General features: G+C 42.3%; 2 protein-coding genes and 1 long non-coding RNA gene across 3 annotated transcripts; all 3 read left to right on the forward strand.

The window, feature by feature from the left end:
- The first annotated feature begins 3,090 nt into the window (after positions 1–3,090).
- LOC118558698 lies at positions 3,091–6,253 on the forward strand. The gene is made up of 4 exons (XR_004928434.1): positions 3,091–3,149; positions 5,767–5,826; positions 5,921–6,038; positions 6,140–6,253. It is a non-coding gene; the product is annotated as an uncharacterized LOC118558698 (long non-coding RNA).
- Positions 6,254–6,283: 30 nt separating this feature from the next.
- LOC118556270 (interferon-induced very large GTPase 1-like) lies at positions 6,284–23,675 on the forward strand. Its single transcript, XM_036129243.1, has 3 exons — positions 6,284–6,352; positions 18,382–18,419; positions 18,511–23,675. The coding sequence occupies exon 3, from the start codon at positions 18,538–18,540 to the stop codon at positions 23,215–23,217; it is 4,680 nt and encodes a 1,559-aa protein (XP_035985136.1). The 5' UTR covers positions 6,284–6,352; positions 18,382–18,419; positions 18,511–18,537; the 3' UTR covers positions 23,218–23,675.
- LOC118558690 (up-regulator of cell proliferation-like) lies at positions 16,300–17,086 on the forward strand. The gene has a single exon (XM_036129231.1). It carries the CDS (start codon positions 16,300–16,302, stop codon positions 16,879–16,881), a length of 582 nt encoding a protein of 193 aa, XP_035985124.1. The 3' UTR covers positions 16,882–17,086.
- Positions 23,676–23,919: the final 244 nt, after the last annotated feature.

Consider the following 23,919-nt stretch of genomic DNA (forward strand, 5'->3'; position numbering starts at 1 on the left):
GCCCTGCCTGCCTGCCTGCCTGCCTGCCTGCCTGCCTGCCTGCCTGCCTGCCTGCCTGCCTGCCTGCCTGCCTGCCTGCCCCCTGCCTGCTGCCTGCCTGCCTGCCTGCCTGCCTGCCTGCCTGCCTGCCTGCCTGCCTGCCTGCCTGCCTGCCTGCCTGCCTGCCTGCCTGCCTGCCTGCCTCCTGCCTGCCTGCCTGCCTGCCTGCCTGCCTGCCTGCCTGCCTGCCTCCTGCCTGCCCCTGCCTGCCTGCCTGCCTGCCTGCCTGCCTGCCTGCCTGCCTGCCTGCCTGCCTGCCTGCCTGCCTGCCTGCCTGCCTGCCTGCCTGCCTGCCTGCCTGCCTGCCTGCCTGCCTGCCTGCCTGCCTGCCTGCCTGCCTGCCTGCCTGCCTGCCTGCCTGCCTGCCTGCCTGCCTGCCTGCCTGCCTGCTGCCTGCCTGCCTGCCTGCCTGGCCTGCCTGCCTGCCTGCCGCTGCCTGCCTGCCTGCCTGCCTGCCTGCCTGCCTGCCTGCGCTGCCTGCCTGCCTGCCTGCCTGCCTGCCTGCCTGCCTGCTGCCTGCCCTGCCTGCACTGCCTGCCTGCCTGCCTGCCGCCTGCCTGCCTGCCTGCCTGCCTGCCTGCCTGCCCTGCTGCCTGCCTGCCTGCCTGCCTGCCTGCCTGCCTGCCTGCCTGCCCATGCCTGCGCCTGCCTGCTGCCTGCCTGCCTGCCTGCCTGCTGCCTGCCTGCCTGCCTGCCTGCCTGCCCTGCCTGCCTGCCTGCCTGCCTGCCTGCCTGCCCTGCCTGTCCTGCCTGCCTGCCTGCCTGCCTGCCTGCCTGCCTGCCTGGCCTGCCTGCCTGCCCTGCCTGCTCGCCTGCCGGCCTGCCTGCCTGCCTGCCTGCCTGCCTGCACTGCCCCTGCCTGCCCTGCCTGCCTGCCTGCCTGCCTGCCTGCCTGCCTGCCTGCCTGCCTGCCTGCCTGCCTGCCTGCCTGCCTGCCTGCCGTGCCTGCCCTGCCTTCTCCTGCCTGCCTGCCCTGCCTGCCTGCCCTGCCTGCCTGCCCTGCCGTCCTGCCCTGCCTGCCCTGCCTGCCGGCCTGCTGCCTGCCTGCCTGCCTGCGGCCTGCCTGCCCTGCCTTGCCTGCCTGCCGCCTGCCTGCCCTGCCGGCCTGCGGCCTGCCTGCCTGCCTGCCTGCCCTGCCTGCCTGCCTGCCTGCCTGCCTGCCTGCCTGCCTGCCTGCCTGCCTGCCGGCCTGCCTGCTGCCTGCCCTGCCTGCCTGCCTGCCCTGCCTGCCTGCCTGCCTGCCTGCCTGCCTGCCTGCCTGCCTGCATGCCTGCCTGCCTGCCTGCCTGCCTGCCTGCCTGCCTGCCCTGCCTGCCTGCCTGCCATGCCTGCCTGCCCTGCCTGCCTGCCTGCCCTGCTGCCTGCCTGCCTGCCTGCCTGCCTGCCTGCCTGCCTGCCTGCCTGCCTGCCTGCCTGCCTGCCTGCCTGCCTGCTGCCTGCCTGCCTGCCTGCCTGCCTGCCTGCCTGCCTGCCTGCCTGCCTGCCTGCCTGCCTGCCTGCCTCCTGCCTGCCTGCCTGCCTGCCTGCCTGCCTGCCTGCTGCACGTATTTCCTATAAGAGACATGGCGTTTCCTTATTCAGCACACACGTCTCTGGCAACCTGTGCTTGAGTGTGTCTTGAAACATTGTTTTTGCTTTTTGACCAGTAAACAGACTGATTCTTTAATGAAACAGTGTCCTTCTTTAAGAATCATTTTACAAATAAACGTTTTAATCGCAACTCAGTGTTGACTGAATTGTTGGATTCTTTATAGGTGCTGCATTACAGTGGCCACCGCTGGCTGCCAGTGGAGCTATGCTGCTCTAAACCCTCGGAACATATTTGAAAAAATAGGATTACTCTTGATAAACTGACTGCATAGAGGAAGTTTTGATGTCTAGTTTCTCGCTTGAAAACTACACTTGGTGACAAATTAATAGAAGTAAAGAAACATTGAATTAGTCACTCGCCTTCGCCATTTACCATTGCCGGGGCACAATGGATTATGGGATACCTTGCCCAAGTCCGCAGTAGGATGCAGTCACTGTTCCCTCCAAGCTGCATCTGGATATAGCGCGCACAGCAAATCTATGCAGTGCAGAAAATAAAATCCAAACTGAACTGTTTAACAAAATCATAATAAACCAAGTTATTTTGTACCATTTTGCAATACTGGTGAGACGGTGTTCCACGGTCCCTCTGTGTGCGCCAGTTGTTGATTGGAGTGCACCTCTGATGTGTGGGGAAGACGCCTTTATGGTTGGGAAGGTTTCAGTGTGCATCATTGAGGCCAAATTCAAGCCAGTTGTGTGTTTTTGGGAGCTGTTTATTACATCGTATGTTTTTTTAACTAATTTGGTGGGGGTTATTTTAAGCGCTTAACCTGGTGTTTGTTGCTGGAGCGTTGTTGCTCCAAATTTTACGAAACGGCCATAAAATGCTGCGTGGTTAATGGGGTAACCTTAAGGCAGACTTAAGGCTAACTCTAACCTTAAGGTCAGCGAGGTCTGCTAATTCCTGAAATTACATAATTTTATCAGTGTCCGCGTGGTCCAAATTTTCCGTTGCACATAAGACATTTTTCCCGTGTGGACAAACACGCTTTCTCTGTGAATGACTCTTCCCAGTCTCACCCCCTGCTGTGGGCAGCTTGCACTCAGCACAGCCTGTCATCTGCTCCGTTCTGGGCTGTTGCCTTCTGGCATCAAGTTTTTGTTTATTTTTCTTTTAAAAAACCTGTTAAGCTCAACGCTGTATTTTGGTCTGAATATTCAGTTCAATCCAATTTTATTTATATAGCAACATTTCACAACATATGTCATCTGAAATTCAATCAAATCATACAGATTGGCCATAAAGAGTCCTATCTAAGGAAACCCAGTAGATTGCAAGTCTTGATAAGCAGCATTATCAGGTTCTCTGAGTAGCTTTCCAGTAAGCCCTGGGATTTTCATTAAACAGCAGTGGGGGTCAAACTGAAAGTGGCTTTCAGCAGAAAAACAACTGTATCTGAAAGTGAAAGTGACTCCCAGCAAGCTATAAAGGAAACCGCATTGCGACGGGGCAGCACAGAGAGAGGAAAACATCATTTGTGAGAGACCGTCTATCCTTGGCCAGAGCTGCTGCAACGGTAAGATATTTGTACTGCTTTGAGTTTAAAGAACAATACAAAAGGGACGTGTTAACAGCCTTCAGCTACTGTTATAATATCTACTATTCACTGCTATTATCAGTGCTCACTGACAGGAAAACATAATTCTTTACATCATGGCTGGAAAACTAGTGTTAAAGAAAATGTTGTAAGAAGCTTGTGTTTATCACTTTGTATGAGCTGGATTCACTCTCCTGCTGAGGCTGCATACTGTAGTTTATGTTTAGTTGTTTTTGAATTTGCTGAGACCTTGGGAGTGATTTCAGAGGACGGCAGGAAGTGAACGATAGAGATAAAGATGAAATTCTCCCCTCGGTTGAAGCTCTAGTTTTGGAGTCAACATTGTTTCCTTAGAGCTACAAGAGTGCTCATGAGGGCTAACTGGAAGTCTCCGAAGACATTCCTGTGAGAAAACTATGGGTGGACATGTTGCATGGATTACACTGGTATAGAAAGCTTTGCTGAGACACTATATTCTGATATCTCCTTGCAGGGAACAGTAAAAGTGCTGATTGAGAGGAAAATCAATCCCTCAATCAAATTTCCTTTTTTTTTAACTAAGAGTACTAAGAGTTTTCTTTCCGTTTACATCAGTTACAAAAGCTCATGCATTAGCCTGAGCCAAGTTTTACTCCCATAGGTTACATTTCAAGCTAAGTGATCCTTCCTATTTAGGGTCTGATAGTTGGTACTGTTAGCGCATTTTCTGTTTCACAATTTCTGTTTCTATTTTAAGTGGTAATTCTGGACAACAGCAAGGTCAGTGTTTACATGTAAAATAGAGACTTTGTGCTGTTTGTCATTCCTGAAATACAGAAAAAACATTCCTGAAAAATATCAGCTGCATAGTAAAATATGTTCCTGGCATGTTTTAAAATCTCTTTTGATGCTTTTGTGTTTACACGTGTATGTCAGAATAAATGGTGTATCACATCAAGTAGATCACATGTGTCAAACTCAAGGCCCACAGGCCAAATGTGGCCTGTCAAGGCAACTTATCTGGCCCTCAAGAGCCAAAAAAAACATATCATACAAAGTAGAGGTATATATCCTTTTATATTGGCTAAAACTGTATGGAGGACCAGCTCTACCATATTTAAAAATAAATACTTAAATAAATAAATGCTCAATAAATAAATAAGCATACGATTAATTGCCACCAAAAATACAATAAACAAATAAATGTAGGTAGAAATGAAATTATACAGTGAGACAAAAATGTATATATCTCTTTTAATTAGCTTCTTTATTTATTTGCCTTTGTAATAATTACCTTATTTATTTATTGTGCGTTATAATCTTCAACTTTATTTGTTAATTACTCATTTTTTTAAGTATTTATTTATGTGCATGTTATAATATGTTTGTCCGTTTTATTCTTCCTTTGTATTTTTTTACCCTATTTATTTATTTGATGTTATTTATTTATGCCTGTTGTTTTTACATTTCTGTATGGATTTCTGTCTCATTATGCAAATGAGGAGGGGCTGTGTCTTAAGGGCTCAACTTCTGCCCATTGGTTGATTAGCATTTTACTGCATCGGTTAAATCTACATGGCTTTCCCCCGCACTAATGCATTGTTTAGTAATGTCAAACTCAGCAGGCAGACATTCAGTGTCCAACCTCTTAAGGTCGGACACTGAACGTCTGAGATGTCCTAGAAGTCCTCAGTGCAGGAACTGGTCTGGAGACTGGTGGCACAAATTGGGGTCTTGGGGCTGGAGTTTGAAATAAACCAGCCTCCAAAACACCAGTGTTGGGAGCCGAATGACAATAACAAGAAGATTGTTTTTTCTCAGGCCAACTGTGCAATTTTTGTCAGCCTTCAAGTCTGAGCTGGTCTGTCTTCAGCCACATTTGTTGGTCTTTCCACTGTAAAATGAGCTAAAACATCCTTGAGGATTGCTGAGCAATCCATCCAGTTTACAGTTTTGCTAAAAAAGCGTTTGAGTCTGGGTGATCACATCTCGGTTTAATCTGTCACACACTACCGGCAAGAGAGAGATGCCTGGAGATCCCTTGTCAGTGGCCTATGCCCCAGGAGGGGTAATGGGTGATAACTTACTAACTACTTCTGGCAGTCCTACAAAGGCCAGATCTGTCACCAATTGGGCTGATGTTCAGCGGACAGTACCTAACAGACCGACAGTTATTTGTTTAACGGCAACTAACATCTCGGTGCCTGCACGTTGGGGTTTTCCCCGGTGAACGAGAGGGTGGCCTCCCTCCGCATTTGTGTTGGAGGACGGGTTCTGACTGTTGTTTGCGCTTATGCGCCAAACAGGAGATGCCTGCCTCTATGAGAATTTATCAACTACCAATATGTCAAACACACTCTGAAAGTTCTGTTCCTCCTATTTTATTATCTCAGTCATAAACCTCCTTTCCTCTAACAAGAGTTCCCCTGAAATCACAGGCTATGAACAGTAAATTAATTTAACTTTAAACTGTCTGTGTTTACATTAAAATACTTCTCTTATGGTTGAATTCAAATTTTCACTTAACAGTATCTTGTGGGGTTGTACATATTCATCAATGTGGAGGAAGTTGGAGGTGCAAATAATTGTTGAACCATTTGTTTTATTTGTCTTTCAGAAAGAAGCTGCTAGAATCAAAGCAGAATGTGGTGTTAAAGAGTCTGCTTCCACAATGGAGGTACTAAGCCACTTTGTAGAAGAAAGGGATCATAAACAATAATGCCCATTATTAAACTGGAAAAACATACTTACTTTTTTATATTTATTTAAAGGAAATCAGTATCGAAGATGCATTTGTGGATCTTCACTGTGAAGAGGAAGAGGACCCTGCATGGACAACATGTGATGACTGTAAGGCTGAACATTATGAAACTGGAACAGACGGTAAAGGTCAGTGTATTCAATTCAACAAAGACAGCCAAAGAGGTACGGTTTGTAAGTGTCTTCAAGTAACATTATGATTGTTGTTAATGTGGGTATTACCTTCACAGCTCTTTGTCGCCACGTGAAGACAACAGTGTATAACGTCAGCCATCAGTTAGTGTTTCAGCCTCAGGAGACTCCTGTTGGAGTAGTAGAGAGCTACATCATGATCAGCTGCACGAAAGATGAAACTTTACAAGAGACAACAGAAACAAACAACTCAGCGGAAATCAGCAATCTTCCAAACAAGAACAGCTTTGAAGGAGAAACAAAAAAACAAAGTAAGCATTACACCACTTTAGCAGCTGAGCTGAATGAAAAACAAAGATTATCCATCCATCAATTTTCTGAAACGTTTGTCCCTCATGGGGTCACGAGTGGTGCTGGTACCCATCTCCAGCGTTCACTGGGCGAGAGGCGGGGTACACCCTGGACAGGTCGCCAGTCTGTCGCAGGGCAACACAGAGACAGACAGGACAAACAACCATTCACAAACACACTCACACCTAAGGACAATTTAGAGATACCAATTAACCTAACAGTCAACCTAACACTGTGTAAGGATGCCGGAGTACCCGGAAAGAACCCACGCATGCACAGGGATAACTTGCAAACTCCATGCAGAAAGGCTTTTAAAAATGGATCTTCTATCTTTCTGCCCACTCAACTTTGTTTAAAAAATTATTTTAAAAGCAGCAGATAATTTTGAAAAATCACACTCATTAATCTAAAAGCAATAATAATAAAAAATTACTCCAGATAACATCTGCATTTATTCAAAACCTCATTGTCACGATTCATGGGGTGTTTTTTTTATCTGTGTCTTTCTCAGCTGTAATTCATTCTTTATGATGAATTTCAGCTGAGAAAGACACAGATAAAAAAACACACCCCTGCTGGTTTTTCTTCCTTGTCACTGAATCCTCCTGTTACTATGCTGGTTGTCTCTTCACATTTGCTGTCCGATTCTCTTTCCACGCTCCCAGAAGTGCTGCTGTGTAAAAGTTAACATTTAAAAGTAATTTCTCTTGTACTAAAACAGCTATCCCTTCAAACATGCAGTGCTGTACACGTCCATTGTGTGGCTAATGTGTGCTTGCGGTATATTTTGTTTGAAGATGTGTGAAACAGCCTGACAGCAAATATTGTGACATAATTGTTTAGAAATGTAATAGAAAACAGAAAACTGAACAGCTTGAAAATATGACCCAAAAAGAATATATCTATGCAACATCTGAACAGACTACATTCAAATTTTCTGCATTCCTAGAGACTCCAAGTACACAACAAAATGTATTTGACGGCTAAAAACTTAGATTTTGCATATGTCCCCTTTAAGCTAGAGTATGTGATTTCAAAATACTTAAACCGGTTATGAAGCGTTAATAGTTGAAGTGGCAGATCAGCGAGATTTTTCTCACAGATGATGGCCACATAGTTATTCATTACTTCTGATAATTTTTTTTCGGTCTCCGGCATCTCTCGTTTTTTTCGTTCTTAAAATCCATGGAATCAAAACGATCTCGCTAGGCGGACTTTCCCAGTGACGTCACACCATGAGTCGCAAACCTGGAAGCCGGCCTCCGCTATACTGTCTGAGTACTAAATTGGATAACGTTGTTTTGCTTTCACGGCTTTTTTTTTTTACAAGATGCCTCGTCGTTGTGTCGCTATGTACTGTTCCCATGAAGATGGAAGATTGCATGAGTGGCCAAAAGACACACTTAGAGCCCGTTTGTGGCTCGTCCTTTTAAAGACGACTGCCTCGGTGCTCCGGAGGAGGCCGGGGTCTGTGGCTCTTCTTCACATAGACATAATATAAGAGTAGACGCGTCATTGGGCGGGTTCTGCCTATGCTGCGATGCGTCAGAGCGTCCGCCATCTTAAATGTGGCAAATCTGCAGTTACTCAGTCACTTAAACAGTATCAGAGGGACTTTAATCTCTGAATATACTTTGTATTCGTAGTATTTCTTTTTTGTAATATTACAAGTTTATTTTCGTATCCCTTCCTTTAGCTTCATCCTCCTGAATTTATTCTCCTAAAGAATAAAAATATTTAAAATAATCTAACCTGGCCCTATTACTCCAGGAGTGAAATAATTCTGCAAACTGTGATTATTCTGGAAATGTTCCCCCTTAATTCTCATAATATGATGTTTTTATCATAACATTATCACTTTTGTGTTTGTTAGTTTATTTTTACTTTAGGACTTTTTTTCCCTCATATTATTAATTTTACCTCTTTAATACTCACCCAAAAAGTCTGTTCCTAAAGGTTCACATGTGACACGGGTTTATGAAATAATGAAGACCACAATGTTTAGATTTAACAAATTTATCCTTATATTCATAACACATAAACACACACAAACACACACACATATATATATATATATACATATATATATATATATATATATATATATATATATATATATATATATATATATATATATATATATATGTATATATATGTATATATGTGCGTGTGTGTGTGTATTTATTGCAGCACAGGAATGAGGCATCTTCTCTGATTCACGTTCACAATAACAGAACTCGACTTTTTTCTGCCACATACAATATGGCGGTGACGTTGACGTGCGAACCTGCGCCCTATGACGCGTCTACGTATATGATGTCTATGCTTCTTCACGCCGGCTGTTCTTCCTCTTTAGATTTTAACGGCAGCTTGCATCCATTATTGTTGTACTACTGCCATCTATTGGATCCTAATATCTATTCCACCCCAGCAATCGAAAAAAATTGTTATGAGAAATTTTACACACTGCTGCTTTTTTAGATGCTGCTAGCAGAGCTGGAGAAAATAAAAAAACTAAGCAGGTTGATGCAGCATCAGAGCCCCCATCACTGACAAGTTCATTTGCGAAACCAACAAAAGATGATACCATCAATCTCTCATTCAGTCGATTTTCAAAAAGACCATGAAATAATTTTATTAGTACTTGCTTATATTACATAATAACCACAGCAATTTTGTTTACATGCATATTTTAGGTTTTATTCTTTCAGCTTGGGTATTTTTTTAGCTGCCAACAGGTGACCTCTAAAGGTAAAGTCATCTTCATGTCCTGGGAGTGGGAAGTGGGCCCTTATACAGCTGACAGCACACGAGGGTATCACAGCCCTGGTATCTTTGCCTAAATAGTCCCAACACCGTCTCACAAATTGTCTATAGGCTATATGCTTATACTGTTGCTTGTATTGGGACCAAGCAACCTGCAATGTCCAAGCATTTAGACACACCGCTTCCATGGCAGGATGGTCTGTATCAGGGATTTCTCCATCCATATCCTCTCTGGCTTCTTCAATCTTAGCAACAACCAAGCTGATTTCCTGACAACAGATGCACTCTCTCACAAAATCCATCATTGGCAGTGAGAACAGGAACACCTAAAAAATAAGATTGATTAATTGTATATTTGTATATGAATTACACACCATGACACCTGATTTGCTAAATTCACTATTAATGCATTTATGGTAAGTTGGAAATGGATTTACATTTCAGGAAATCTTTAGGCCTCAATATTTCTCAGTGTATATTTTTGATATATTATTATTTTTGACTGTTGTTATACTAGTATGTAGGTAGGCTAAATATTATTACATGTACCGATATTGTTTATAAATTGTTGTCAAGTGATTCTTTATGTTAAGTAGCACCTCATCATTGGGCCTAACTAGGTCATGGCATAAATTCATTTTTAGTTGTGAATAAATGCTCATTCATTTTAGTGATACATTTTGTCCTCATCTTTTCATTTAAGATAAGATAGACTTTATTGATCTCACAGTGGAGAAAGTCACGTCGGCTCAATAAAAGTGACAAAAAGACAGATTATCTTGGCGTTTAAAATAACACAAAACAGCGCAAGACGACCTCGTTTATTTATTTTTATTTTATAATATTGTAAACAGCTGCCGATTAAACTAATGTTACAACCTTGATATGATTATATGCGTTGTTTTACCGAAAAATCAATTATAAGCGCCGTGAAAACGGCTGCAATGCGCGCTCCCGACAAGGGGGGGTGGGGGTAGATTTTCACAGGGGAACTGAATTTCGCACAACACCGGCATTTTAGCCATTAAACATCGAATGTACCTAAAAGAAAATTATGTCAACATACGAAAAATATTTGAACTGTGTAGTTAAAAGAAAAAACGTGTCCTACCATTCATCTAATCTCCCGATGTCCAATCTCCACTCCTTGTCCGACTCGCTGTTGTTCGTCCGCTGCCTTCTCTTCATCTGAAACGTCTGGGTCGAACATGTGAGGTTTCAGACACAAATATTCTTCCTCCGATACATCAGAATGGTCTCCTGGTAGGAATCGCTCGGTTGAAGTCGAAAGTTCGCTTTCTGACTTCTCGTTTTGGCATGTAGTGCAGTAATCCGCCATGTTGAGATGAACGCTCCCGTTCTGACGTCACGACTTCCGGGTTGGAGGGCGCTTGAAAAGTGATCAGAATCTTTTACGATTTTCTCTTAAATGTGAATTTAAAAAAAAAAAAAAAAAATCGGTGGTATATTTATTTGTTCATATTTTGCTATATATATACGTAAGGTTAAGTCAAACTGACGGACACTTCATAACCGGTTTAAAGTCTAACTCTTGGACTGAATGTATTTACGCAGATGCATTCAAATAGTCACCAGAGTAAAGAAATATATATTATATGTGAATTATGTGCGCCGTTTGGAAGTAATTTTGATAAAACTTGCTGTATAAGCGAAAGAGCCCGAACATTCTTCAATCGGGCTGTTTCGGAATGTGACGTCACAAACAGAACTAGTACTGTGCATCCAGCTGCTAACACTACAACTTTCGCTACTGATTTATTAAATTTAAATAAATCGGTAGCTTTATTATACAGCTACCGCTCTGCCGGTAGCACAGAGCTAGCACAGAGCTACCGGCAGAGCGGGGGAGACAAGCTTTGCGCGCATATGGAGTTAGTTTTTTTTTTTTTTTTGGAATGTTGGCCAGGCGGTAGCGTGAGGGAAACCCTACAATGTTACTTACAATCGCATCAGCAGAAACGCGAGGTCCGCGTCAGCCTTGCAGTCTTCTTTTTCTTTTAGTTCTCGCCATTCTGAAAAAGCTTGCCCGATGTTGACCCGTGTAGGACTCTTCTCTCTGTCCCGAGCCATTTTCCTCTTTCTTGCCTGCTCCAACATGGGCTTTCCCTGTTTTCTCGCTGGTTCCGCCATAATAACTGCATAAATCTAGCAACGATCATGCCTTTCACTGGGGGCGTATAGCAGTTCTCGCCGTAAAGCAAGACCGACTCTCGCGATGCACACGAGACTACTGAGCCTGTGAGTGCGGGCCGAGTGCTCCTGCAATTGCAAGTGCGGTATTTGCCCCACAGACCACCAGGGCAGCCGAGAAAACCTTAGTTCGACCTGAAATGACTCATTTAATCATCCAAAACGGTATGGAACACATTAATTAACTGAAAAATGTTGCATAGTATGCCTTTAATTAATAACTCTTACTCTACGTACAAAAAATTTATAAAATAAAATGTCTGATACATCTACAAACTCCACCTCAAGCATCGGCGATTCCAATACCGAATATATATACGGAGAAACGGAGTTTGAACAAGGTGAATTTAACACTAATTTAACACTTTTGATACATGAATATTCAAAGGTTACCTTGTTCTGGAAGTTATTCAATGGTTTTCAGGATTTTTTTCAGTCAAACAGTTAGACTTTAAGTAATAGAAGCACTTGGAAATTGGAAAAGACTGTAACAATGCATTTCAACTGAGTGTAGCTCTGAACTTTTATGAATATTTTCTGCTATTCTAGACTCAAAATATGTACGCATTAGTCTTATATCACACATTTTTTAAACACTAAAAGGGGTAATAAGTGAAATTTCATTAATTTAGGTAAAGAACTTAAAAATAGGTAAGTAAAAGACTATAGGTAGTACTTCAGATGGACTATGGTATGACAACACACCACATATCTCTATGCTGTTCTCCAGTCTCTTGTTTACATACCCGGTCCGGCCACATGCGTGAACACAAAAACCGAACATTACATAGGAAACATGTAATGAATCTCAGGAGCCGGACCCGGTAATTCATGCAACAAACAGAGTATGTTTCCTTTATTTTATTAAAAGAGAAAGTGTAGACTAACTTACAAACTTCTGGAAGTGGGATTGGCAGCACTGCAGGGAAGAGAGGCATGTTAGTGGCTGGGAGTTTGCACAGGGAAATATTAAGCAGTGTTGTATAAAGTACTGTAGGTAAAAGTATAAGTACCTCTCCAAAATATGACTTTGGTAAAAGTCCAAGTCACTGACTGAAATGTTACTTGAGTAAAAGTCTTAAAGTATCTGAAGTGTCTTGTACTTAAGTATGAAAATTAATGTAAAAATAGATGTACTCAAGTAATGTAATAAAAAGTGTAAGTAAAAAGTAAAGCAAAGCAAATGCAGTTTTGTCAGGACTCAGCCAGCAGGGCCGTGCAGCTTGCTGCCGGCTCTGCTGCCTCAGACTCTTTCCACAGGTGTTCGGGGTTGACTGGTGGGCGGAGCCCACACACCTGCGGGCGGTTGAGTGGCATCGGGAAGCACTACTTAAACACCACGCAGACAGCGAGAGGATGCCAGAGTGTTACCGTCGTGGTATGCAGACAAGCCTTGGCCTCTCGTTCTCTGTGTTTCTCAGAGGAACTAATTACTCACCTCTGTGTCTCCCAGGTACCTCCTCGTGTCAGTTCTCTTCCTCTCGTGACCCTGTGAAGTCTCTCGTGGCAGGAGCTCCAAGCATCGTCATCTTCCGTCTGGTGTTGGTCTCTCCTGCAAACCACCTGGTTCCTCCTGAGTCGGTTCCCCTCCCCTGGAACCCGGCCATCTCCGGAAAGTCACCTGGTTCCTCTCGCCGTTCTGGACATCTGGATTCCCCGGTGCTGCTCGGACCCGACCCCACCTTCGACCCACCGGTCTCCCGGACACCTGTGGCCACCATCCTACGGCTAGCGCTGAGTCCTCACCGCTTCCTCCCCGGTCGGCCTTCCGTCCATCGAGTGGTAAGCTTGCGTCCAGCAGCAGATCCAGCTCAGTCAGACCAGTTCCCCTCCACATTACCCCAGTCAACCTCTGTCTCGTTCTTCCCCAGTGATCGACCCGGTTTCCTGCTCCCTGACCGTTACCTGACGCTGCCTCCGCTGAGGCAGAATCCTCCCGTTACCTGGTTCTTAAATAAAACCTTTAAACTTCACCTGTTTCTCCCGAGTGTGCTTCTGCATGTTGGCAAAATACATAAAGCCAACCATGACAAGTTTGAAAGACATTTTTTAGATTTGTAAACCTTGAAAGGTTTTGTAAAACCTTGAAAGACTTTCAAGGTTTGTAAACCTTGAAAGTCTAATGAGTTAAATGAGTTAACGCGAAATTAACGCGTTAACTTGCCCAGCCCTAATATATATATATTAGGGCTGGGCAAGTTAACGCGTTAATTTCGCGTTAACTCATTAGTTAATATATATATATATATATATATATATATATATATTAGGGCTGGGCAAGTTAACGCGTTAATTTCGCGTTAACTCATTAGTTAATATATATATATATATATTAGGGCTGGGCAAGTTAACGCGTTAATTTCGCGTTAACTCATTAGACTATTAACGGCGATATTTTCTTTAACGCGCGTTAATGCATGTTGCTCACATGCTTTTATTTTGTGAAGGTCTGTTGCTGCGGTGTAGGGGTTTGAATCAGAACAGTAGGTGGCGATAATGCGCTAATAACCTCGCTGTCAGCCAAACCTCGGATTCAGAGTAAGAAAGGTGCTGGCCGGAAAAAAACAAAGCCGGCTGCCGACATCCGGAAGGCGGTGTTTCCCGCAGGAATTTGCTTAAGCGAGGCGGTGAGTTGAGTTGGCGGCCGGAACAAGTTTTGTGCAGAGCGGAGCGGGGGGGGTCTGCTTAGACGCCGTCGGTGAAGTCGCTTCTCGCTTCAAAGTATTCATGTGTTTTTGCCTGTTTTTCCCTGCCATTCACTATATGCACGTGAGAATGCAACAACAAAAAAACGCGTGTTAACGTCAAATAAACATGCACGCATATCGAGTTAGCAAGCATTTCAGTTTAAAGTTCTTCCAGCATCGAATATGACAGAAACAAGTTAGTTGTAACCACTGCCAAGTTAAACTTTGGTATTGAACATAAAATGGTAATGCTGCTCCCTGCTGTTACCTCAGAAATTGCCTGTTTTTGGTAGATTTTTTCCTCATAAAGAGAATTCCCTGTCAGTGGCAATAAGCTTTAATTTATTATTATTGCTATTTTTTGTTTTACATGTTTAAGTTGAGCTTTACACTAAATATGTGTTACTGATAAGTGCTACAAATGTTACAACACTTTTGTTCATATGGCAGCAGAACATTAAAATAAAAGTGCTCTTTACACTACTTTTGAATTCATTCTTGGAGTTTGTAAATACAATGCGATTAATCGCGATTAATCAGGGCGATTAATCGCGATTAAATATTTTAATCGTTGCCCAGCCCTAATATATATAAATATTTATATATATTTTTTTTGATCTGTTCAGTTTTGGCCGTGGTAAAGACACCGTCTCAATAGGATAATGGGTGGGTAACAGTACAGAAGCTGCAGAGAGGTGTGTTAAACTACGGCTCTGCTTCCTGGTGTGGACCCTGGGTTGTTAGCATTTAGGAGAACTAATAAATCCGGCCAGATTCCTAGAAAGAAGAGCTGCACCACCCAAAGTAGGATGGATGCCGTCTCTCCGGATCAGACCAGGTTTTCTCCAGAAAGTTTGCCAGTTATCTATGTAGCCCACGTCGTTTTCAGGACACCAACTAGATAACCAGCGGTTGAATAATGACATGCGGCTAAACATGTCATCACTGGACAGATCAGGCAGGGGACAGGGTGAAAATTACAGAGTCCAACATTGTTATAGCAAACTCACACACCGAAGCAACACCAACTTTAGTGACCTCCGATCGGCGTGACCGGGTGTCATTACCGACAGCGTGAATAACAATCTAACTGTATTTACGCTTATCCTTAGCCAGCAGGTGGAGTTTCAGGTAGGATTTGATGTCGCCCGTTCTGGCCCCTGGCAGGCATTTAACTATGGTCCCTGGTGTCTCTAGTGCCACGTTTCTGACTATAGAGCTGCCAATCACCAGGGTCGGCTTCTCAGCGGGTATGTTGCTGAGTGGGGAAAATTTGCTGGGAACGCAGACAGGTTGGTGGTCACCTTGGGGCTAGAATCTAGAGCTATGCTTCCTACGAACCGTCATCCAGCCGGCCCAGTGACCCGGCTGCCCGGGTGCTGCTGGAAGACCGCTACGTGAATATACTCTATGCGGCTCCGCGCTAGCTAAGGGGTGGCTGTCAGCTGGTTTTTCAACAGCACGGAGCCGGGTCTCCAATTCTGACACCTTCGCCTCCAAATCTACAAAACACTACATTTATTACATGTACCATTATCATTAAAGGAGGCAGAGGAATAACTAAACATCTGACACAGAGACAGGAGAGAGGGGAAGGACGCCACTCCTCCTGTGCCAGTTTAAGTGCCAGCAGCTCACAATCCCACACATCATAATTTTGTTCAGAAGTCGATAAGGATCTCGAAAAGAAGGCACATAGATGCACTTTGTTGTCCTCTTTTTTTCTTGCTGAGAATGGCACCCATGCCGATTTTGGATGCATCGACCTCTACTATGAACTGCTTCATAGGATCTGGGGAGTTAAGGACAGGAGCAGAGGTGAACAGGTTCTTTAGTCACTTGAAGGACTGGTTGGCAGCCTCCGACCAGACAAAATTGAACTTGGTGGAGGTTAGCATATGTAATGGAGAAGCGATTTGACTGTAATTCCGGATTAATCATCTATAAAAGTTAGCGAATCCCAGGAACCTCTGCAGCTGCTTAAGATCCGAGGGAACAGGCCACTCCAGAACGGTAGAAACTTTGGCGGGTCCTTTGACATCTTATTGGGGGAAATGACGTAGCCTAGAAAAGTGGTAGAGGTTTGGCGGAAGTTGTTAAAGAATAACACATTTGATTCAACTGTACAACAATACTGCTTTCCTACTGTGTAATAATGAAATCTGCAAAGTTAAAAGTAGAAGGTAAAACATTCTCATTATAATGAGAATGTACACACACTATTTGAAATGTATATTAAACATATGTATCTTTATGATCTACAGAATGATGAGAAGACAATGACTGATGATCCTGGAACTTGTAAATCAAATGTACCATTGTATTTTCTTAACAAATTGATGATGGTTAATGTGACTGCTAGGACTATGAATCCTCTTGCTGATTCAATCTGTGATGATGTATCAGAAAAGAGAGATCGCAATTTTGAGGATCTGTTTGACAGTCCAAATGATGCTGAAACCTTTAATCCTCTTGATGTAATCACTGCTCTCTTTCTGTGCTCTGATGGGTTTGTTCAGCAAGAGTTAGCACTAAAAATGTCCATGTGTCAGTTCCCTGTTCCTCTGCTGCTTCCTAACTGTGATACTAAACAGAGCACCCTCATGCTGTGGGCCATGAGAGACATCGTTAAGAAGTACAGACCTCCAGATCTTTCAGCATCAAAGGGCTTCAAAGAAGAAAGAATCGTTCTTTCTGAGCTTCCAATGATCTCATTTGTGAGACTGGGTGAGTGCTCCTTGTCTAAATCAGAGATTCTCAACAAACTTCTGAGTAACTCACAGCAGAACCATGACACCTTTGTTCACCACAACATGGAGTGCTGATGTTCTAAAGAAAATAGCAAACACCCTGAACTTGACAAAATCATTATAAAAACAAAAAAGACCAATGTTGCACACTTTGTGAAACGTTTGAGGACAACTGTGAGCAGTGTACTTACCAACCCAGTGATGAAGATGTCAATAGAGCAGATGGCCGACATTGCACATGAACTGTGAATTTCTATTGATGAAGATTCCCCAGAGTGCCAGGCTGGTAGGAAAAACGCAAATGCCATCACTGCAGAGATTGAAGACACATTTCAATTAAAAGAAAAACAATTTCCTTTGCAAGGCCAGATCTGGAAAGAACTGACTTTCTTGGAAAAGGAAGAATTTTGTCTTCGAAAAGTTGGCTTTGAAAACATAAACACCTATAAAAAGTAGGTACTGTCTGCATTTGTCTCCTGCATTACTGGAACCCTGCCACCTCTTCTTCTTCCTCAAGGTTTGCTCTCTGCCTACTGTTTATTCTACTGCTGGGCTCTGGTTTCCCCTGTCGTGCTGAACAACCTGCTGCTGTGCTCTGGCTCGCTCTTTGTCGTTCTGTGGACTCTGCTGCCAAGAACTCTCCCTCCAGGCCGTTAGCTCCTGCCATCATCTACACCCCTGCTCCTGTTCAGTTCTGCCTCTCTGGTTACATCGTCTACCATCCATTCAACCTCACAATAAAAACTCTTAATTTTAGTCCCGTGTGTTGTGGTTCTGGGTTCACCCGTAAACAAATCCTGACAGTTTTTAAATAGTAAAAGTATATATCTGTTTGACCCACTCTATTCATGTGGTCCTTAATATTAATGTTGTCGCTCTTTCTGGACTTCCTCTGAGATTTCATTTTTATGGCACCTGTTTCTCCTTTCTTGTCCTTGTTGTTGTCTAATTCAGTTTAATTCCATATGTTTATATGTATATGTATGGGTGAGATTGAGGCCTGTGCACCTAGTGTGTGACAATGATTGACAGAAATCATAAATTAATTAGATTAAACAAATCAGGACACAAAAGTCACTGATTGGACAAGAACACAGAGAGCTGCACACCTGATGAGAATTTAAATAACAAATCAGAGACCACCATTCAGTCACATAGAAGCAAAAGTTTAAGAAGATACAGAAACACTATTTAACTGGGGCTCCTTGCACCTGAATTGCAGGGATTAACACTTACACACATAAAAAATGGATTTGAAAAATCAAAAGTCAGACACACTTTATGAGTGAACAGTGGTAATATGAACATATTATTTCTACCCTTTTTTCCTGAAGGTTTGATGGTGCCAGTGCCCTATTGTCCTATTAGCAAACCAACACTGATTCCCCAGCATAAGGCTCTATCTTTGAGTACAGTGTCTTTCTACAAATACAAACCTTCCCATATCAGACATCCCTCAGCCTGAAGCGACACATATTGATGCATTTAAATACATCAAGTTGATTATCTACTTTAATAAGAAAACCAGTAGATCATCTCATTAATTTGAAAAATAATTTCTATTTTTATTTCTAGGGGCATCATCAGTGGTTAACAATAATCCTCAGGAGAAGGTAAGACACCTGTCTTTCTTTTATTTGTTTATGTATTTATTTATTAATTCATTTTACAAACATTAAATTCTTCTTATTATTGTTTTTGTAGTCGTTTTGCAATCCTGAGGAAAACAGAATGAAACGTCAAAAAGAAACTGAGAAACTTCTCAGAAGACTTCAGCTCCAGGACCCACATCAAAAGATGCTGTCATCAGAGAACTTTGTTAAAATAAGTCCCCCTATGAAACAGACAAATGAGATATCTGAGGAAGATCTAGCATGTGCTTTTGTTCAGAGGTTAATGATGTTAGATTACAGAGCAAGATACATCCCTGTACAGCGAGAAAACTCTGATGTGAATAATTCACAGGCTTTTCCAGTATCTGAAAGTGCTGATACAGATGACGATGACTTAGACGCTCTTTTTAGTACTTCAACCGATTTAGATCAGTCAAAAGAGAATCATGTACACCCAATGGATGTTCAAATGGCAGTACTCCACTGCTCGGACAGCTTACTTAAACAGAAAATTATCACAAAGCTGTCACAGTGCCAGTATGCCTTACCTCTGCTTGTTCCTGATCCTGCCTCAACAAATATTTTGTGTCCTTTGTGGACATTCAGACAAATAACAAAAACATGGAAAATAAGCAAAATTAATGCAAATTCAACCACTGTCACAATGAAGAGCATGCCAATCTGCGAAGCCAAGACTCCAATGGTTTCATTTTTCCGTCTGGGCTCCATGCCTTTGTCCAAATCTCAGCTGATGAATGCTATGATCAATGACCGCCACCACACATTCTTCCACAGAAACTGTCCAGGCAGCACCAAATCTCGTCATCTGATGGATGGTGTGGCAGAGATTGCATGGTACTGCCCTGCTGGAAAACCCAATGATTTATTTAATGACTGCATTGCCTTCTGTAATCTTCATGGCGATTCTCTAGCAATCGTAAAGCAGTGTGAAATACTGACTGAAATGTCTTCAGTCATTGTTGTTCTTGTACCAACTTTGGAAAAAGGCCACGAAAGCAGTGCAGTCATTTTAATGCTTTACAAATCTTCAAAGCCTCTGATTATTCTCTGTGCTGACAGTGAGTGTGCTGCAGTTCAAATGAAACCACAAAAATACAAACTGGGCCTGAAGGAAAGAAGCCAGTCAGATGTTTCTGAAGAACTGAAAACGATTATAAGAAGCATTATTTCTGGACCCCACACTTCTTTCCAGCTAGAAACTATGGCCAAAGTCTCTGGAGTCAAAGTGGATGAAGATGCAGAGGTCTGCCTGAAAGGCAGATCGTTAGCTGTGGAACTAGTCAAAATGATTCAAAGGATGGATATTACCAAAATAAAAGAAAAATTCCTTCCCTGCCAAGGTCAACTTTGGTATGAATGGTGCAAAATAAACAAAGAATTACATCATCTAAAGGGACACATTGAAAAAGAAAAGTGTCAGAAGAGTAAACAGCTGATGGAACTAAGACAGAAGCAGTGTGACGTGTCCAATAGTCAACTGATGACGTTGTTCATTAGGAACCTCAAGGATTTGCAACCAAATGACAGAGAATACTTCTTGAAATGGACTCAGATCCTGATTGATGCCCTCTCAAAGGATGATCTTTCCTCAATTCTCCAAAGCTATGATAAAACATGGTCAGAGGTCTTGGAGCTAAAGAAGAAACATGACAAATCTGTTCAGTTAAAAGAAAAGCAAACAGAACTTGAACAGTTATCAAAAAAGCTTCAATCAGCAACCTTTGGTCTGGAGCACATGTTCAGAGAAATGGGACAGATCTACGAAGCCCATAAATCTCTCAAGAAGCAATCACTGGACCATCAGAGTGAATGGTCTAAATACCCTGAGCTAGCTGCAGACCTGATGATAAAGGGACACCCAATGGAGTTGATGGATGGTGATGCAGGTCACGTACCTTTAATATGGATCTCTAGTCTTTTACAGGAAGTCATCAAGAAACTGGGTGACCAGAGAGTCTTTGTGCTTTCAGTTTTGGGCGTCCAAAGCAGCGGAAAGTCAACAATGCTGAATGCCATGTTTGGATTGCAGTTTGCTGTAAGTGCTGGGAGGTGCACCAAGGGGGCCTATATGCAACTGGTTGAGCTGTCAGAGGAAATCAAAAAAGACTACAACTTTGACTATATTCTAGTTGTGGACACTGAAGGGATACGGGCTCTTGAGTTAGCAGGTAATGCTAGCCTCCATCGTGACAATGAACTTGCAACATTTGTTGTTGGATTGGGAAACATGACATTGATCAACATCTTTGGTGAGAATCCAGCAGATATGCAGGATGTACTGCAGATTGTTGTGCAGGCTTTTATGAGAATGAAGAAAGTCGAACTTTCTCCAAGCTGTGTGTTTGTTCATCAGAACGTCACAGATATCGCAGCAGCAGAGAAAAACATGGATGGAAAAAGACGCCTGCAGGAAAAACTGGACAAGATGGCTCAACTTGCTGCCAAAGAGGAAGTGTGTGAATGTGAGTGCTTCAGTGATGTCATTGCATTTGATGTGCAAAAAGACGTGAAGTACTTTGCTCAGCTATGGGAGGGAAGTCCGCCAATGGCTCCACCAAATCCAGGGTATAGTGAGAGTGTCCAAGAACTGAAGACCATCATCCTCTCTAGAGCGTCAGAGTCTAAAGGAATCACTTTGTCACATTTCAGTACCAAAGTTCAGGACCTGTGGAATGCCTTGATGAATGAAAACTTTGTTTTTAGCTTCAAAAATACCCAAGAAATTGCAGTTTACAGAAAACTGGAGGTCCAATATGGAGATTGGACTTGGGCCCTGAGGAGTGAAATGCTGAAAATTGAAAACCAACTTTATCCCAAAATTAAAAATGGCCAATTGGACAAAGTTGAGCTCAGTGACCTTTGCAAAGAAATGAGCAAAAGGTACAAAGACATAACAAAAGATATTGCAGCCTACTTTGAAAAAGATAAAGACAAAGAAATGTTGGTTCAGTGGCGACACAGATTTGAAAATAAAATTAAAGAGCTTCATGATGAACTCATTAGAGGTGTGAAGAGAAAACTGGATGAAGTTATCCATCAAAATAATGCTCGGAGAGAGCTTGACAACAAGAAGACAGAGTTTGAAAACAAGCTGTTCCAGAAAAGCAAAGAGCTTGCCCACGTATTAAAATGCATCACGAAAGAAGAGGAACTAGAAGTCCAGTTCAGGACTGTGTGGGAGCACCGGGTTAAGGAATTAACTTCAGATATTAAACCCATTGAAGACATAAACTTGCAGGAAGATCAGTTTCTTGTTCTTCGAGATCTTGGTGTTGAAGATGGACTTATTGACGAGTCAAGAAAGAACATGAAATATAAATCCCTGTCAGTAACTGGGAATTACTCTTATTATATAACTTATAAAAATAAGTTAAAATTTTTTGGAAGGACTCTTGGGTACGAAGAACAGGAAAGCATCAGATCATTTACCAAAAATGTTGAAACAGAATGTCTGGCGACCTTGAAGAGGAAACCTATTGCAACCACAGGTTACAGATCAACCTACTTACAGGAACTTGCAAAAACTATAAAACAAAAAGTGAGTGAGTTTGAATCAGGGAGAAACTTTACATTCAAGAAGGAGTTTACAGTTGATCTTTCACTCTATGTGTTTGACAGTGCAGAAAGCTGGCTCTTACAATCCCATGAGCAATACAAAGACAACAATGATGTGCACACTTATCTGGACAGCAAGAAAAGTGAATATTACAACATTTTCAGAAGCTTTTGCAAAGGAAGCTCCTCTGCTGTCGTGTTTGGAGAAATTATTTGTAAAAACCTCAAAGCCTCTGCTGTTGAGGCTGTCAGTAACAAGACAGCTGTGGATATTGCTGGAGAGATGATGTGCAGTTTTCCAGCTTTCAGTGAGAACAGATTGAACTTAGAGAAACATGTGTTAACATCTCTGGCAGAGAAAGAAGACTTTACCAGTTTAATCACCTACATCCGAGATCCAAGAAGGCAAGTAGAGGCTTTTATAAAAGAAGAAGTGAAGAAATACTTGTCTACTGCACAAAATGATAAGGCCCGGACAATTCTGAAGAAAAATACAGAAGACATCAACAGGCTCATCAACCAGGCTTTGTTTGATGCAACAGAGCAACTTAAAAAGGAGGGAGGGGACATAGAGACGTGGGTGGAGGAATTTTCTAGCAAATTAGAACCAAATTTGACACTAAATACCATTGGTTGTCAAAACTTCACTGACATAAACAATTTTGACTTTCTTAAAGAAGAGATAGAGAAAGGCCTCAAACTCATTATGAAGGAGATGAGCTGTCTCTCACTGAAGACAGTGAATGATTCCAGACAGAAACCTGAACAAATCCTCATTGATCAGTTGTGCAACTGCTGCTGGGAAAGATGTCCGTTCTGCTTTGCTGTTTGCACCAACACTATGAAGGACCACAGTCCTGGGAAGCACAGTGTTCCTTTTCATCGACCCTGTGCAGTTAACGGGGTCCATCACAGAGACACAGATATATTTAGTATTAATTTCTGCACCACCTTAGTTGCAAGTGACAAAGAATTTTACCCGGATGGTGTGTCACAGGAGTTATTTCCTTATAAACAGTATCACCGTGCTGGAGAAAGATTTGCTTCATGGAGCATTACACCTGATGCATCAATGCTGGCCTACTGGAAATGGTTCGTCTGCCGCTTTCAAAAAGATCTGGAAAAACACTATGAGTTGAAATTCCAAGGTAAGGGAGAAATTCCTGACGACTGGAAAAAAAACAGCAAAAAAGACGCCATAGAAAGTTTAAATGAAATGTAGAGTTTGTGAGAAATCTGCAGCTACTCTTCAGTCAGAGATAACTAGGGTTACACACCCTCTAAAATGAAAGGATTTAATATAACTATGTTAGGCTTATATTTGTCTCAGTTGATTTAATAGTAAGGATCATTTAGATATATTTCAACAAACTTCAGTTTGGTCTACTTGTGTGGAAGTATTTGTTAATCAATGGTGTTCAATTAATAAATGTGTTCAATAGTATGCAAATAGAATGCAAAATTAATATGTTTTCTTCTCGTAATAATCATGACCCTAATAATTGTTAAATAAAATATAATAAAAATGAGTTTATGCAAGGAATTTCTACATCTATCGTAATAAGTTGTAACAATGATATTGGTCTGATGAAAACCTTTCTAAAAAAGAGCTCCTGCATGTGAATTGTTGCTCTTTGTGGGGCTTTGGGAAATAAACTATTCATTAATCAGCAAGGAAAATGTGTCCTATAATTTTTTGACTTCAGTTTTCTATCAAATCTTTAGAGATTTCACAGGTCTAGTGGAAGAAATCTTTGTTTTGCAGCTGTATGGCCTTATATTGATTCATCTCCCATTGTCATGTTCACCTAAATAAATAAATAAATAAATATATATATATATATATAACAAAGTGAAGCCTGTTACATTATCCATGTAAATTGATTGGATTTTGGCCTTCTACTTCTTGCTCCAACCAAAATTA

The sequence above is a fragment of the Fundulus heteroclitus genome, unplaced genomic scaffold, assembly GCF_011125445.2.
Source record: "Fundulus heteroclitus isolate FHET01 unplaced genomic scaffold, MU-UCD_Fhet_4.1 scaffold_148, whole genome shotgun sequence".
Classification (NCBI taxonomy): Eukaryota; Metazoa; Chordata; class Actinopteri; order Cyprinodontiformes; family Fundulidae; genus Fundulus; species Fundulus heteroclitus.

Bases quoted from the DNA above. Each gene is read 5' to 3' on its own strand.
- LOC118556270 (XM_036129243.1), top strand. From the start codon at position 18,538: ATGAAACGTCAAAAAGAAACTGAGAAACTTCTCAGAAGACTTCAGCTC.
- LOC118558690 (XM_036129231.1), top strand. From the start codon at position 16,300: ATGTATCTTTATGATCTACAGAATGATGAGAAGACAATGACTGATGAT.